Below are 18,066 nucleotides of genomic sequence, written 5' to 3'. Positions count from 1 at the left end.
ACAATGTTCTTAATTAACCCTTTGACATCGATACAGTATACTACTGGCACATCCTTGACGATTTCGGTTCCACCAATTTCTCCCAAACTTTAAATTTCGAAGAAATCCTGCAATAGCCTGTTATAAGTGCTTAGTTTTCCTTTCAACCCAGTCTCAAACTTAACACCCGATTTGCGGAGGTTCTTCGTTACACTAAGAGTTTTTCTTATGCTTAAATTATTATCCGTTTTCATTTCAAAAACGTTCTGGGCAGACATGGCAGTTGTTTTGGGAGAACTGCAGAAAAAAATTATTTTTTAAAACTATTTTTAAAAGTTTTCTGACATATTACATATGCTTCTGAAAAATGGATGGTTTTCCTCTTATATTTCTTAGCTGGATTGTTGTATTTCCTGTTTGAGTCATTTGTTTATGAAGGTAAGACGATAAAACGGCTTCGCCAGAACGAGACACTGACAAATCATTATGCAACAATTTATTTAAATTGTTGACACGTTCATATACTGTACATGAGTGTGGCTTTCCTTTTCCAATTTCAGACAAACAAGCGTTACACCTGCGTTTGAAGACCTTTGGCCTACTTTCATGCAGTTTCGGGCGACCACGGGTTAGCTTACTGAATTTCGCGGCACTTTTGTTTTGCCCTGGTAATTACTGTAGAACTTTTGTGGTGATATTTATGCAACGGTATTTTCCGCGTGAAATTATCAGCAGCATATTGGTTGCAGACAACTCGGCAGGTTCCACAAAGCACATCAGGATAATCAGCTTCACGATTTTTGAAATCACTGATAACATACGCACTTATAGTGTTCTTTTGAATCTCCGATATTTTACGCATAACACTACTTTTCGAAAAACATAAAGCACACAAAACGTGACGATTTTCTTCGTATGATTTAAGCTTCTCCATTCTTAAACAGATACGTATTGCTCAATTCACTGGTTAAAGCAGACTGAACAGACGATCTACTAGATATAACAAAAGAGCGGGGATGCGAGAAAGCTTTACTGAGAAGAAGCAATATCAGGTTTTTTTTTATTTGCGCGTTAACGCTAACGTTAGGTAGACAACCCTATTTTCATATTTTTTCAGCGCAGCACATAAATAAAACCTTTTGTACATTATATTTATGAAACTAATTGGTAAGGTTTTTCTTTAAAACAACTACACGTATAAACAATCTAAATAGTCAATGAACAAACATGGATTCACGTTTGAAGTCTGGTAGAAAACCCATCTACGACCGCATACCACATTCAAATCGTTATAACTTTCGATTCTATCAATGAAACATTTTCAAACTTGCAGGAAATATAGTTGAATACTGTATCTTTCGAATGGAGTAGAAAAATATTTTTTGTTTATAAAGATCAGACCAAACCTATGGGTGTTTGCTGGTAGCCTTATGAAACGTGTCATAAAACTTCAAATCGCAATTTCTCTCGAATCCCTCGATGGATCATTTTGAAATTCACTGAGAAGATGCTTGGATACTGTATCTTTCGAATGCCGTATGACAAATTTTTGGTAATTTTTTTGTTAATAACGGTTTTAGGAACACCGTGGATACAATTAAGCCACATATTGTGTCTTGGCACTTTTAAGATATTTTTGCAATTGATTTATTTATTTACTTGTAGGGTAATGAGCCTATTATTGGGTTTCGGACTATTGCGTTAAGGGTTTATATATGATGAGGTCGGTCAAAAAGTCGAACTTTTTTATTCTTTCATCTGAAATTTTCATAGAGGTCTAAGCAGTAGAAGCAAAGTTATGGCGCTGTTCACCGTGGACAGAGGGCGTTGTTGCAATGACTAGTATTGCCGAAATATCTTTCGGATGATTCCAGTTTTTGTATCAAATTCTTCGTAACTTATTTGCCGTGTCTGGTGCAGCGGTTAAAAAAATCTACTTCTAGATACGCAAATATGGTAGGTATGCCGAGACATGCATTTTCTCTTGAATTGATGTGAATACTTCTCTTTTGGAATCAACGATTCGATATGGGACTATTTCTATGGATGTTGAAGCAACGAGAACTGAATCGTAGGCCCTTTGAATACACAGATTTTAATAGTCAACGTGCCAGATTCCTTAATGCCCTAACGTGCCAGATTCCTTCAAGTTTAGTTTTGGATGGTTCAACAATTTTAAGAAACAGTACGGGATACGTAAAATGAAGCTGTGTGGGGAAAATTTATCCGCTGATACCATACCATTTGACCCAATGAGTTGGACAAATATGGCGGACTCTGCTCTAACGAACGGCTTCAAATGGGTAGTGTGATAATAGAAACACGGCAAAAATAGGCTCATTACCCTACTAAGATTTATTCTTTTTGATTAACTTTAACTTTTTAATACTTTTTGTTAATAGAAATACATGGATTAATGCTTGAATGTATTTTTTTGTTGTTTTGTTTTGAATATATCACGCTTCAAATATATCACGCTAAAATAAAGACCGACCGTGATATAATCGAAACATTACTGTATCTACTTGCCAAATAGACGATAATTATTGGCTTATTTGACGTCTAGGACACCAACACAGTTGCAATGTGTATGGACTTATATGTATATGTAATAAGACACGCACACAGAGATTATTTACCTGGTTTACTCATTGTCAAAACTTCCCGATTTAACCTCATTCTCGCACTGACACAACTGCACATGGATCAGTCAATTGGCAAAAGCTGTATAAACAGCTGATTATGTTTACAATACGTCAACAATAATAGTTCCCTTTTCGTCTCAAAAAATTACTCTGCTGGCAATATACACAGCTGTGCCATCCCCTAGCTACTGCTGACAGGACTTGGCGGCGGCGCACAGAAGAAAAAAATACTGTACGAACTATTCTGTATGTCGAAATAGTATTGCTTTTTCGAGACCCCTCCCTTCAACTGCCTAGTAACATTGCGTATGAAACTTAAAACCTCCAGCTATCATCATTAACCCTCTGCTGCCCAACCCCGCCTTTTGGTGGGTTACGGGAAAATCGTTATATAATATTCAAATCACGATTGTATGTTGTCACCACTATGAAAACCTCTTCACAACATACCTATTGATCATTCAAATACTTGCAAATGTTTGCATTTCAAAATCGCTGTGTTGAATATATTCAACGTTCAAAGTTGAAAATTTGAAGAAAACGAGAAAAAAAACTATTTTGTGCATGACAGTGTAATTTAGTTAAAAAATATTTATGCATTTTTAAATTTCTGGAGAAAATAAATCAAATATTTTATAAGTTGTTGGCTTGTAGTACTCTTCTGCAGCTGTTAAATTATGTTGTGAGCGATGTAGAAATAAAAGTTATTAGCAATAAAATCTTGACTTCATGTTGATTACTTTTTAGGGTTAAATGAAACATCCGTATCTTACGTGAGCTGGCAATGTAATTTTCGACATTCATATTACAAAAACAATCTACAATAGATTTTCTCTTTTTGAACAAAACAAAAATTTGGGTAGCAGAGGGTTAATTATTTTATGTATCCAATTTTGTATACATAAAATAATTAATTGACCTCTTCAAGGTGAAAATATTATGATGAAAACATCTATTAGTTTGCTGTTTTGCATTTGTTTCAGATTTCTATAACTGAATGCAATTAGACAAGACAACTCAAACAATATTTTATTTCACAGTGTATTTAATTCGGCAACCTAACAAAGCCAACTATCTGGAAAAGTAATCCTTGTAAGTGGATGTATCGTACAATGATCATACATTTTATTGGTTCTTTATCTAAATTTCTACACTGCAGTTTCTCTTCAGCAAATAACTTAAGGAAGACATCGGACCTCATTCTGACAAGTTTGAATAGTAAATAAAACCATTTCTTAAACTTTGAATTAAAATTGTATTTAAATCGGCGTCCCTATCAATACTTCAGATAACCGTAACAGTATTGTCAACTAGTAAAGCTATATTTATATATAACTTATATAAATTACTTGCAAATCACCCTTACTTCCAATTCAAGCAACATCCGCCATGTAGCTATCGATGCCCAGCCGTCGCTCATTCATCTCCTGATCGATCCAGCTTCGAAAGTGAGCAACATTCACATATACCCCCGGAGTCTGACTCACACCGCAACCGATGCCCCAGGCTACAATTCCAGTCTGATAGTAATGGTCATAGGCACCTTTAACAGGACACACCAACGGTGATCCTCCATCTCCCTCACAGGCATCTTTGCCTTCCTCGCCACCGGCACAGATGAAACTTTCGTGCAGTCTAAACCGGATCCCCAATCGGGTCGTTCTCAGCTGGGTCTGACACTGGCTAGAAGGCACCACAGGCATTTCAATTTTCTTCAAGATTATCTGATACGATCCCGAATTGCCGTAAGCATCCTTGCCCCACCCGGAAGCAAAGCATCGTTGATGGTCGAACCTTAGCCCAGCTGGAGGCAAACAGATCGTTTGAATGCCTCGGTTCAAATTGAAGGGTTGTTCCAAAAACAGCAGCGCTATGTCATTGTACAAACCTGCCGTGAAATAGTCGGGGTGTGTGATGATCTCAGACACAGACCGGTCCTGATGTGGGAGAATTTCGTTCTTTGTTTGTGTGTCCCATTCACCTGCACGAACCTTCAGCTGATCGGAAGATCTGGTTTGAATACAGTGAGCGCAAGTCAGCACAACCTTTGGATGGATCAACGAACCTCCGCTAATGTACACATTTACCAGCTGGTTTAACGCCTTTTCCTCTGTCATTACTGCAATCATCCAGGGAAACTCGCCATACTCAGCCTCGTTGTTCTGGTGTCCTACAATGCGGAAATGAATACCGTCACTGTTACGTTTGCCGCAGGCAGGTTTCTTAAGAACACGAGGAGTACGAGTTACGGGATAATCGATAATATCTTGCTCTTCACAACACTGCAGCGAAAATTCCCCACACGGGTTTTCGTTCTCAAATCGAACGTCCAACAGCCCACTGCCGGCCGTGCTTGCGTTCGTGCATCGATCTTTCGGAACACAGCGCTGACCTTTCAAGCAGCCAGCGGCGCCATGCCGGACACCAGATGAATCAGTTTGGGAAGCGACCGTAACACTATTTTCGGTCATCGGCGACGAGGCAACTAATTTGCTACTGATGGCGACGTTGACTCGAAGCAGCACCACTAGTGACAACAAGAAGGGCCACAACATCGCGTAAACCGGTCTAACTTGATATGAACGGTGTAATAATCTTGATTGAGCCCACGGTTTTCCTGTCGATCGATTAATAATTGACGGCCAGCAACTGTTTATACTATATCGATACCGATGGCTGAGCCTGATAGGCAAAAGTACTATACACGAGTGATGACGTGTTAAGGAATGTTGCTCTATCGTTTCCACAAATTGGTTTTATTTAGTAATAGCTACCTAAATCTGTCGGTTTTTGACAGTTTACCTAAAGCACAGAACAAGCTAAAGCGCGTGACATTTCATTAATTGTATTGAATATTGTTTGTATTGTATATTAAATACTTCAAGAAGGTTTGTGCACGTATTTCAATTTCAATGGATCCTACCTAAATACCACATACACAGGTATGTGTATTGCACAGTATGTATACACAGTAATGTATCCGAAATTAGTTTGAATTGTAACTTCCCAGATTTATTACTATTCGATACCAAACGGCACGATAACATTTTTATAGGGTGACCGACCATATCAGCCGAGTAAAAACCCAGGCTAGTCGAAAGCGTACCCCCACTCTCCCCGTTAACACTCGGTCGAAACTGGGTGAAATGTCTCCAGGTTTTCAGCAGAGCTGTGCCAAAATGTCTTTTGTGAGAACTCGACAACCGAGAATTTGTTCTTGTTACAGCACAATCAATGAAGGTTTCAAGCTGTAGGAGAAATCAGAAATTCTGAATTGAGCAGATGAGACGAAATATTTTGAGATCGTCTACGAATAGGGTTGCCACCCCTCCGGCTTTGACCCGGAGACTCCGGTTTTCGGGAGCGATCTCCGGACCTCCGCGTTTTACATCAATTTCTCCGGGTTTGTTGGGAAGAAGCATAATTTCAATTTTTTTAAATTATTTGATTCTTTGGTTCAGATTTATTTTGCCTGACTAACCCTTCGTTTGCTGTCAACTGAAGACTTCAACAAATATTGCTGATTTCGTTCACAAAATAATCAGGGCCGGCGGAATACGTGGGTAGTATGGGTAGTACTACCCACTCGAAAATTACCGAGGGGGGAATTACCCACTCGAAAGTTTGGAACAAACCTGAGATTAACCATGAATGTGAATCGCACGCAAAATTCATGCGTCTGAAATTCTGGATGTACAACAATTCCACGTTTTTCCTCAGACACTTTTACAATTTAAATTTCTTTGTTTGAAATTTGAAATTATTTTTTACATTTATGTTAAGGGCAAACAATATTACTGCAATTTTTGTTCAGACTAAAGCATGTAGTAAGAAATATTTTTAAAGACTAGATATACAAAGTCACTGTCAGGACTTGATGAACAGGATCGTCGACTGGCCTTCTTGGATCAACTAGAAAACTCTTGGGATTATATTTGCAGGTAGCTGTTAGCATGTTAACCAAAAGAGAAGAGATAACCAAATTTGGATATCAAACGTGTTTTAAAATATGTATATGAGAGACATATATGATCGTTCGAGGAATCGAGGACAGTCACTAGACTGGAACGAGACCGAAGAAATTTGTTTAGCGGAGATCTGGCGCCAGTAAACTAGGCCCACGACCAGACAACATGTTTAATGTTTCGATAGCCATCACCAGCGCAGAGACCGCACCCTACGACCCAAATACGCTGGAGATGCGCATTTAACGTAAAATGATTGGACATGGCCGGAGATATCACCCGAAGGATACATCCATCCCCATTAAACCAAGGTTTGTTAATACCTTTGGGATTCCTATACTTCCCTACAAAATTTGCCAAGTTTCGAGCGTCCTCCGACAAGAAGTTCTGAAAAAAATTGTTCGTGAATATCACCTTCTAATCCCTAAGTGTCCGCCTTCTCATTACCATTCTAATCTAAGTGTTACCTTTCTCATTACCCGGAATGAAGTAATGTGAAAGAACTCTAACTAATAATTTTATCTGGTACGATTGTTCAAACAAAGCACTCAGGAATCCCCCATTTCTTCAGGAAAAACAAGAAGTGCTTTCCATGCTCCATCAAACGGAGAGTTTTCTTGGAACTGAAACCATGTGGGCATGATCGTTGATAGGTAAACATAAAACCATAAGTTTTGTGGGAAGAATGTTTGCAACATAGCAACTTTTATGATCGCCCTTACCGCTACTGTCATAATATTTAGTATAGAAGCTATGCATAGCTCTCATCATCTGATGAACATTACGGTGATATACCCACTACAATGCTTAGTGTAAGCATCTTTGCTGTCAGATAAATTTGTGTGTTTAAAGACAATCATTACGTTCAGTGGCGTATTCAGGGGGGTTTTGGGGTTTAAAACTCCTCCCAAACCAAAATTAATTGGATTGAAAAAAAATACTTAATGCTGACTAATTTCATTAAATACTCAATAATAATGATTTAGAAGTATATCATCTGACCACTTCATTGAGAACTTATTGTTTTAGGCATCATGAGGACTTTTGGAATATTGTAAGAATTGGCACCATATCCTGGGCCTGGTTCAGGTCTGGACCAGGTAAGGGAAAATGGGATGTGCTAGATCCAGGAACTGGCCCGGATCCGGGAACTGGTCAGGATCCGAGAGGTGGTCTGATTCCGGAAACTGGTCCTGATCTAAACTAAACTAGTTCGGATCCATGGACTGGTCCGGATCCATGGTCTGTCCCGGATTCCGGTCTGGGTATGGGCCTAGATTAGAACCGATACAAAGTATCGCATCGATTTTAATATTTTTATTTCACTAGCCAACTATTCAGCAAAAAAATATTCCGGCTGGTTTCTTATAATAGTGGGGCAGATTTCAGCGTGAATTCCGACAGAAATCCGCCAGAATTCCGATTGGTTTGACTCGATACTAATACAATCATAGACATCGACCAAATTATCCTACATACGAACAGAGCCGAAGTTGACACATATTATAAAACTGTTTGGTCTTGTGATGCACATACATATACAGCTACCGAAATTCGGCATCCCACTGTTTACTACCTTAGCGATAATATGGGTTTAATACTGCAACGCGCAATTGCGTGGTCTGTTACCAAAATGACAATAGAATTCGAATCCCAACTCCCGCACAAAAGTTTAGAAATTTTTCTAACGTGAAAAAAGAACCGAAAGACCCTAAATCCTCTATAATCAAAATGCAAAAAAGAAACTAAGTTGAAACCATCCCATAACTTACTTTATTGAAGACATGAATACTCCATGTACTCCTAAAATCGAAATATATTAGACTATATATGAGCGAAAGCCTTTAAAACAAGTTATTCTGATATTATTGTAATTGTTAAAATTCATCTGCTGTGTATACAGAAAAATTCACATTCTAGTAAAGGTAGTCTCTGAAGCTAGCAATAAAAAGTTTTATTGAAAAGAACTGGTTTGAGGAAATTTCGTTTTATATCTCGATATATTATATTTGTGTAGCCTTTATATTTTAAACAAAGTTGTTTAAAATTGCATTATCAACAACTTTGCTGAAGACACTAAGTTCCTTACTATTTTTGAAGAATTATTTCTCCATAATTAACTAGGAGATTTAATCACCAACATTAGCGCTTTTTATGATGAAGTGCTTCTTCGAGGTTACTAAACCTTCAAAGTTGGTGGTTTCGAAATTATATGATGTTGACCGTTAGAAAAGTTTTGGACCATTTATTCCACTTGTTTTTACATTCTTTGACTTCATTGGCACATTATAATTATAAATTATAACAAGCATCTGATTTTGTTTTTGAACTTTCACTAATTTATCAAACTTACATTAAATTTACATTTTAGAAAAATCAACAATTTTCATCAACCCCAAATGCGCACGGCACTAACAAGAAATAGTTTCTTTTCTTATGAAAAGAATATTTTTCTTATTGATTACATTTTTCATGCATGTTTTATGATATTACGTAAGAAGGGAGGAACCCTCCCTTCCCCTCAGATAAGAATTTGTAAGATATTGTGAAACTCCCCCTCCCCCCATATGCCCTTACGTAATAAGTCTATGGCCCCTAATGAACGAGTAGTATATCGTGGGAGTTGAAGTCTTCTAGAACCATCTGAGGTGCGATGTATATGAAAGCAATATCAATAAGTTTCTGCCTTTGATTCGGACTTGAAAAGCGATAGCTACAATACCAATAGGCTAATTCGATTGAAATAATAACACCTCTTGATCCCCATAACGCTCCAACATAGTGTATTCTCGGCCCTGGCAAATAATGTTAAAATTGTCGAAGATCTACGTTGGAAGTTTACAAGGTATTACATAATGTAAATGCATTGTATAAAACCTATGAAAATAATAGGACGGACACACTTACGTCGATTTTGTTACAGCTCCCGTCAAGGGACTTTCTCAGGCCTTTATGAGGAAGTTTAGGAGAGGAAATTATTCTCCTCTTTCGAAAATGTACAGGCACATTAGAAGATGTTCCCTCAATGTGATTGAAGAATCTCGCCGTGGCCGATGGCGTAGCCCTTTTAAGTATTTCTTCTCGGAGCGTTCATTAAAAGAATGCTTCAGTTTTCTCCCGTATAATTTATATGTGAGATATTTCGACAGTTCATGCGGAGTCCCTCTACAGAAGTAAAACTTTTCATAACTCTGCCCGCATCTTCCACACCGTGTCTTGTTCCTACAATGGGTAACTCTATGGCTCCACTGTTTGTAATTACGGCAGTTCATGCCCCGCGGCACAAAAAGGCGAACAGGTAGACCAGCTCCGTTAAAACCCAAAGTTTGGAAGAGCAGATCTGATGAAAGACCGAACGCAATTGCTTGCATGCCAGCATTTTTACTGACTAAAGCGAGGGGATCTGTATGGAGCCAACATCATATTCCGCAATTAAGGCTCCTCTCCGAGACTAGACCATCAATCTCTACTTCCCGGACGGGTACGTAGACAAAATACTTCTCCATACATGTCCGAGTGTTGTTTAGTTACATCACACTATATATCGATGATGCTAAATGGCTTGTTTTCGGTCCGGAAGTATACCATCCAGGGGCCGGTTGTATTAAATTGATATGATTTGTATTGAGAAGGATTATTTTTGCTATTGGTATTCAAAGCCCTTTAATCCTGAAAGGATGTTGGACGACGGAGCTACCTTCCCATTAGTCCACATCATCTTGCGGGCTTCAGTACCCACCAAGAAAGTTCTATCGAAGGGAATGGAAATTTATAAGAAAAGAATAATTGTGACTTAGCTCTACAAATGCTCCATATGGTATCAGTATTCAACAAACACATTTTCGCTGAGCCATCGGTCATACAGCCCGTCAACAAAGGGTGTTCAAATTGCCTTCAGATATTATTAGAGAATTTCATTTTCACTTACACACGCCATGTCCGAACTTTTGTCAGTACGGGTAGAAATCATTCCGAATCTTACTACCCACTCGGGAAAAAAGTGTTCCGCCGGCCCTGAAAATAATGAAAATGAAAAACAAATCAAATGTACTACAAATTCATGAAAGCAATATTTCGCTATATGCTACAATTAAAATTTTGCATCCCACTAAGTCGCTCAAAATTGTGTAAAAAGTTATTTTGTTGCAAGTTTACCAAATCACTTCACTGTTGGTGGTGCGTATCTGCAGCTGCCCTAAGGTATGGCAGATTTGTTCTAATTTCACTGTCTAGGTCAACATCAAACGAATTCTTCCGGTGTTATTGCTACTCCTGCAGCGATCCTTAACTGTTGGCAAAGGAAGTGAGTTTCGCCCCTTTGTGGGACCTCTAGTGATGATTAACCGACACCACATAGTGCTTTCCACGTGATACCGCTGACCCGCCTCCTTTGCACTGCTTTTTTTGTGAGTTGTGGTGAAGAGCAATGCTCGTTCGACTTATCCTCCACAGCAAGAGTAGCTAGAGCTTTTGTATTCTTGGCACTTAGCTGGGAAAACGAGATACTACATCTAATTAAACCGACAAAACCGTTCTCAAACATGTAAAATTTATAGCTTTATTTTAACGCCATGGAAGAGTAACGCGCACTAAGCTTGGTAAAAACTTTACGCTCAACGATAATTGTGACACAATTTTAGGTAATTTTTCAGTAATCGCGTTGATTCCAATTTCTGTCTAGGTCCGCTCAAAATCCGCCCCCCGCCGCGGGTCACTATAAATCTCCGGGTCAAAGCCTCTCCAGAGGTGGCAACCCTATCTACGAAAGAGTAGTGAGCACTAGATACACATTGAAGTAAATCAGAAACTTCAACGATCGTAAATAACTTTCCCGGACTATTCCTGATGTTGAAGTAAATGTGGGTGCCTGCAAATCTACATTGACAACCACTACCACTCAGTCTATTAGTAAGAATTGAAACAATATCAAAAAACTACTGTTCATTACAAATTTCTCCGTATTAGCGATTGTTATATCGTGGTTCACTCTAATAAAATTAAATATTTATTCAGAAGGCTATAATTTTCTATAAAATTATTTTTGTTTGGCCAAAGGCAAAAAATCAGAATCCACACACTCAATTCGATATGGCGACTTTTTACTTTAATTATGACCCTAGCCTGTCTAAAAAACAAGTCTAAAAAGGTCGAGCTCAATCTGTTAGAATTTTAGCCCATTCACGGAACACTAATTTTTTAACATTTCAATATTAGCTTATTTCTACTTAGAACCTTATTCTCTCAAATGGAACAAATAGTCCATATGATTTGCATCTGAGCAATCTGGAAGCCATTGTGTCGATGAAGTAAAATATGGAAAATGTTTCTTAGAACCATTTATGGTTCACAATTGCTTCATGAGACCAAGCCTTGTTAGAACTTCCATACTCTGCACGGATTTTACTTTGCAGTTGTGGTTGCAGTCAGTTGTAACAGTAACCTAGACTAGAATGGATAAAGCAAAGGCTCAATGAAAACAAAATATGCATGGAGAAAAAACAGGAAAAATCAAGCGTTTTATTTAACATCCCAGGACATCGGGACAGTCAGTCCAAAAACAGGACATGTCCTGGGAAGCCGGGACGTATGGTTACCCTAATTTTTATTGGCGCCCAGGTAGTATATTGCCGATTTTAAAATATTTTTCATAGCAGTTAACTTGTCGGTCGGAAGTGTATCCTAAAGTTGTTTAGTAATGCATACAAATAAAAACAAGTGACATTTGTGTGTATGTCAGTGTCAGTTTTTTATTTGAAATAGGAGAGCCCAGGGCCCGTTGGCGGTGTTTTCAATGTTTGATCTTTGTGATGCAAAATGAAACACTTCTCATAAAAGAACAAACTTTTGGCTGCATCCAGCGTTGCCAAGTATTTTGAATAAAAATCTAGCCCCATAAAAATGTCTGGAAAAATCTGACAGACATTATATTACGAGGGTAGGCCTCGTACGAAACTTACTTCGGTTTACTTATCGTGCCAACCCGAAAAATAAGCAATTGACTCAAAGATTAAAAGTTAACCTCTATAATCAAAGTGAAGGAAAATCTTAGTATAAAACTACTACTACCTGACGAATCCGAGAGACAGTTGTCTTGCTAGTGACATCAAAATAACAACAACCAGGTAAATGTCCATTTTCGAGAAAGGAAACTCCTTTTTTATTTTTATGCCACTCAAATTGCAAGATACAACTTTTCCGGTATCTGGTGATTCAGGGTTAGAGATTTTAAAGTGCATGTTTTGGGAATTTAAGAACTCATCAGATTGCGATTCCTAAGGTGTTGCGCTGGGTTGCGTTGCGTAAGCACGATATACTTCGTAGAGTGCAGACTGATGTTTCTCATTTCCACCCAGACTACTTAAGGAGCATTGTTTGGGAATAACAATTGGTCTAATCCGAATTTCGCCTGAGAACCACCGTTGCGGGCCACGACCATCTTTACCGTAACTTGGTGTACGAGAAAGGAAATGTTGATGTAGTACTTACTTAACGGAAGACTCCGACTCAGTGACACTCCCATAAGTACCACAGATTGGGTAGTGGGTGGGTTGTTAGTCAGTATTCGCCTCAAGCTAGCGATGCGATTGAGAATATATTTTCGTCCATAAACAATTTGAATAGTTTATTGACTGTAGCATACGTAAATGTTCTAGATGTAAAGACGGTTAAACTCTGGGTTATTGTTTTTCGAGAGTTTGTTTCATCGAAAACAGCTTGAGCTCCGAGTGTTGTCGACAATATAAAATAGACCATAAACAATGAGTTTAAAATGGTATTGTGGAGCATTCATAAATTATGTCACGCAAAGATTCTCCAATGCTAACTAACTTTCTCTCATATTACCACGCTCTTTATCTCTTTAGTCTAGTACGAACCAAATGATTTCAGTTTTTCCTTTTTTGTAGGAGCACAATACTGCCGCTGCACGCAAAAGTATCCATGTTCTGGGGAATTTCCAACATACATCGTGCAATCCTGCGTAGAACGGCCGATTGCGTCAAAGAACATGACCTGCTCCCCATCCCATTTATGTCACTATTTGTCATAGCTCATCCCCCTAATAACGTGGCAGAATTTATAAATGGTCCTTTATAGAAATTATCACAAGCATATTGAGATCCCATAACTTGAAATTTTCCACCTCGTTCGAGCAAACGTTACAATATTACAATGAAGACGCGAAACACAAAAAATATTGATGCTGCGTTCCTAAGCGATATTAATATCATGCACGAATCAAACACACGCTAGTGACTAAGTTTTACACCCGTATCCTAGTGATAATTTTTACACCCACTTACCACTTACCCACAAGCGTAAACATCACGCACATGAAAGAACTTCATCAGCTGTCAGAAAAAGAGTGCGCAGTATTGCACTCGCAGGAAACAAGCATATCAACTGGTAACGACTAGTTCCACATCAAACATTGCATTGTCTCTGGCAGCATCGTATGTCCAGATGAAAATGCAATCTTTGCAATGAGAAATCAGTCGAATAACTTGAAATATTGATTACTTATACCTGAAATTGCATTACAATATATTTTCAAGTTTATGGTTTAGCTTGGCCACACTGTTGATTCTTCCTTATGTGCTGGATGTAAAAAGTTTGTTTTGATTGTGGTAGTGTATCGGAAAACACGGCGGTAATGTGTATCACCGTATTTCTGAATAACACATCTTAACACTAGCACATAGTTTTGTTGAACGCCGTTGCGTCCTGTTTCAGTTCACTGTGTGAATGACGCTTATATTTCAGTGATTTTATTCTAATTAAAAAATAGATTTAGAGGATAGTTCAAATGCACAACAAATAAAGAATATATCTTGAGCTTATTTTGCACACATGTTTTAGGCAAATAGATATGGTCATAATCTCATATGCTTTGTTTGACCAAGCGTTGAGAAATAGGATCACTTTAGGCTCTACTCCATATGTGGATGTGTTAGTGCGGATAAATTTTATGGTGCCTTTAAAGTTTAGGTTAAGTTTTCCGTCCGCACACATTCTCATTTCAACGAGGAATATATCCAAACCCATAAAATCTCTGTGCGTTTCATTTACATCAAATCACTTAATTAATGTCTGACGTAGTAGTAACGACTACTCTAGTGACTACTTAAAATAATATTATAATCAAAGTATTCTATATTTAGTAGTAATTCGACGTCAACAATTATTAGAACCCCTTTGGGTTGTCCCTTTCAGTTTTTTGCTTAGTGATAATGACAGCTAATTAAGTCTGGTGGAAAGTGCTCAAACTGAAATAAATTTCGTTTTACGATTTTGAAGGTAAAGCAATACTGGACCTCTTGCATAATATTTGTATTTGTATTTCAATTTATCATCTGACACGTAGTCTTTTTTTTATTTTGATTATAGAGGTTTTAACCTTAAGGTCATTCGCCTCTTCGGGTTAGAAAAATCTCTTACGAAAATTTCTAACCCTATGTGCGGAGTCGGGACTCGAATCAAGGTGCGCTGCGTACAAGGCAATCGATTTACCAACTACGCTACGCCTACCCCCTCACGTAGTCTTAATTAATATGTTAAAATATCAAAACTTAAGCTTAAATTAATCTAGAGCTACCAATTATATTTCCAAACCGACTAGAATTTTCTCCAAAATCGAACAAATACTCTACTAAAGCGAATATGCGGATACACGATGTGAGCGGTTCATTGTATTCGAATGATGTTCTGTGAAATCTTAGATGCAACAGCATTGTACTACTAAACGATCTGGATGGTGTTCGAAAGTCCATTAATGACAACGGTGCGTCAAATTCTCCATTCAGTAGCTTTCCTACGAATAATGCTTGTTGGGTCTTCCTACGTCGTTGCAGCGTGTCAAGTCCTAATAATCGACATCGATACGGAGGCAGATTCAAAGGATCACGCCATGGCAGGTTTTTCAACGCTAAACGAATGAATCGTTTCTGTATGCGTTCAACCCTCAGGCACCAAGACGTCAAATAGTGGCAAACTTGTTCAAAAGATCAAGAGCTAGTCGGTGTAAGTTAAAATAGTTTGAAATAAAATTTTGCCGCTAGGTGGCGCCAGTGAGCATGTTATTTTTTTCAGCTCACTGAATCTCAAGATCTAGAAAGTCACTATCTTCGACGAAGTTGCTAAGCAGATCAAAACCTATGAGGTGGTATAATGGCTGCTTCAGAAAACAACCGTTATGCGGCGCTAGTGAGCACGTCAGTTGCTCAACCTAATGTATCTCAATTTCAATTTCAATGATCTTTTAGCGAGTCAGTGCATTCGGCAATGTTGCTTACGAGATCAAAACCTTGGAGGTGGTATATCGAATAATATGGGATTCTTCCACTAGAAGGTATCTGTATCTGACTCTTTGGAAAGTCGTTTCATCTTTTTTTCATCGAACTAAAACGGAAAATGGTGAATGTCCCCAAGGGAAAGAAGAAATCAATGAAATTCCAAAATAATGAAATTCCAAATTGTCAAATTACGTTCCTCTTACTCAACTAAACAATTTTTTTCACTTATGATTTTGGAATATGTACGCAAAGAAATTTAGATTTAGAAGTCGTAAAACTCCTGTGTACCATTTCTGTAGCACCAATCAACCACTCACGATGGCAACCGGTAAAAGGGGCTGCTTATAACACGCACAGAAATGATGACATAACCTGCCTAAATACATAAAAATGCTAAACAAATAAAATTGTTCTTCAATTTGTTCAACGTACTGATTTGATTTGAAAATCGTACAGCTCACTTATGACATGAATTATACTATCATACTAAAGCTAGGACACTGCACTTCTATATAGTCGCAATCTTGAGATTCCGAAATCATGAATATGCATGCTCACCACTAGCGCTATCTAGTTGCAGAATCCTAAACTATTCAGTGTATCGCTTCGTAGGTTTTTATCTCTTGTGCCACTATATCGAAGACACCGTCCTGCTAACAAATCAAGAATTCGAGATACAGTAGGCCAAAACCGGCATGGTCACTAGCGCCACTTAGTGGCAGAATATCGAACTGATTCGCATACCAACTCGTAGGTTTTGATCACCAGAACAACATTGCCGAAGACATATATCTGCTGAAGAATCAGACTTTTTTGATACAATCAGGGCCGTAGAGAGAAAGTAAGGGCCCGGGGGTCCAACGTACGGGCCCCCACCACTGTATATTGCCCGTGAACCACAAAGTTTAAGCTTGAAATCCATTGTACTTATTAATATTAAATATATTACCCTGAAATTATACTGTTATGTGCCAGTTTTTTGCTCTAGTTGTTTGTAGTGTCAATGACGGTAAAAACGGAGAGCTGTTAATACTTTATAGTATTTTGAATACTTCTTCGAAACCAAACTGGCTCTTTTCAAAGTCACCAAAAACTTTGAAAAGAGCCAGTTTGGCAAACGTATTAGTAAAAGTAAAGAAATGGAAAGCTTAAACATGTAGTAATTACAAAATTGAAAACATTATCTAAACGGAGATCAATTGTACAAGAAAACAACAAAGGGAAAACTTAATATTGAAAGAATGTACAGAAAAACTAAAAATCGTAAAATCAACCACATAAACAAATTAAAGTCAAATGTCAAAAAACGTATAATCGAAAGCAAAAACCAAAACAAAACCTATAAAAATATATAAAACAGGAAACTAGACAAACAAATTGAAAAGATTCTTTAATCGAACGTTTTTGAACAAATGGTGAAAATAATAAAAAAAATCGGTAGATGTTGAAAATTTTTGAGAAGATATTGAATTTTTTGTTGAAAATGAAAAAAGCAACATAAAAAATACGAACGTTGATAATAAATAAAAATGCATAAAACTGAAAAGCTCGAAAACAATAAAATATATTTACGGTTAAAAACAAGGAATATTTAAAGCAATAGAAAAAGTGAACAAAACGTTAAGAATACATAAAACTAGAGAAATAGATATAAAAAACAAAAATAAAATAAATATGAATAAATTAAAAAAGGGACCGGGAGATTATGAAAAATTGGAATGTTAGAAAGATGGAAAGACGAAAAAATGAAGAATTTTGGAAGGTATGGATTGAACAAAAACGGACAAAATGGAAAATAGTAAAAAAACCAAAATTGTATACCATAGAAACACACAAAATCGAAAAATAAAAAGAAGCAATTGAAAAAATAGATTAGATTATTTAAAGAAAGAAAAAAAGCATTAGAAATGAAACTTGACAGAAATTCAAACAACAGCCTAAATGTAAAACGAAGAACAAATGCGCATAATAGCAAAAAAAGATAAATCTAATGTTTTCTAGAAAAATAAAAAATTTAAAAAGCAAACCTGTTGGAAAACGGCCAACAAAAAAAGTACTTTCAAAATAAATTAAATGGAAAAGTAAAGAATAACAAAAATGAACAAAATGAAAGATTAAGGAACATGTGTAAAAAATAAACAAAATTATATTAAATTTGCAATGAGAAAAAATAAAACAACGGAAACC

The 18,066-nt window shown here is 37.3% G+C and overlaps 2 protein-coding genes across 2 annotated transcripts in view; both read right to left on the bottom strand.

Annotated features, from left to right (window-relative positions):
• LOC131681919 (protein gustavus) overlaps window positions 1–18,066 on the bottom strand; it is a 645,798-nt gene that overhangs the window by 487,475 nt on the left and 140,257 nt on the right. The gene's annotated exons all lie outside the window — the stretch shown is intronic.
• On the bottom strand, window positions 3,902–5,484 carry LOC131681920 (phenoloxidase-activating factor 2-like). Its single transcript, XM_058963020.1, has one exon. It carries the CDS (start codon window positions 5,177–5,179, stop codon window positions 3,998–4,000), a length of 1,182 nt encoding a protein of 393 aa, XP_058819003.1. The 5' UTR covers window positions 5,180–5,484; the 3' UTR covers window positions 3,902–3,997.

The sequence above is a fragment of the Topomyia yanbarensis genome, chromosome 2 (assembly GCF_030247195.1).
Source record: "Topomyia yanbarensis strain Yona2022 chromosome 2, ASM3024719v1, whole genome shotgun sequence".
In the NCBI taxonomy this organism is placed as follows: Eukaryota; Metazoa; Arthropoda; class Insecta; order Diptera; family Culicidae; genus Topomyia; species Topomyia yanbarensis.
The sequence above is the reverse complement of the archived record's forward strand: the minus strand, read 5'-3'. Positions and strand labels throughout refer to the sequence as shown.

Coding starts and splice junctions, on each gene's coding strand:
- LOC131681920 (XM_058963020.1), bottom strand. CDS start 5,179: ATGTTGTGGCCCTTCTTGTTGTCACTAGTGGTGCTGCTTCGAGTCAAC.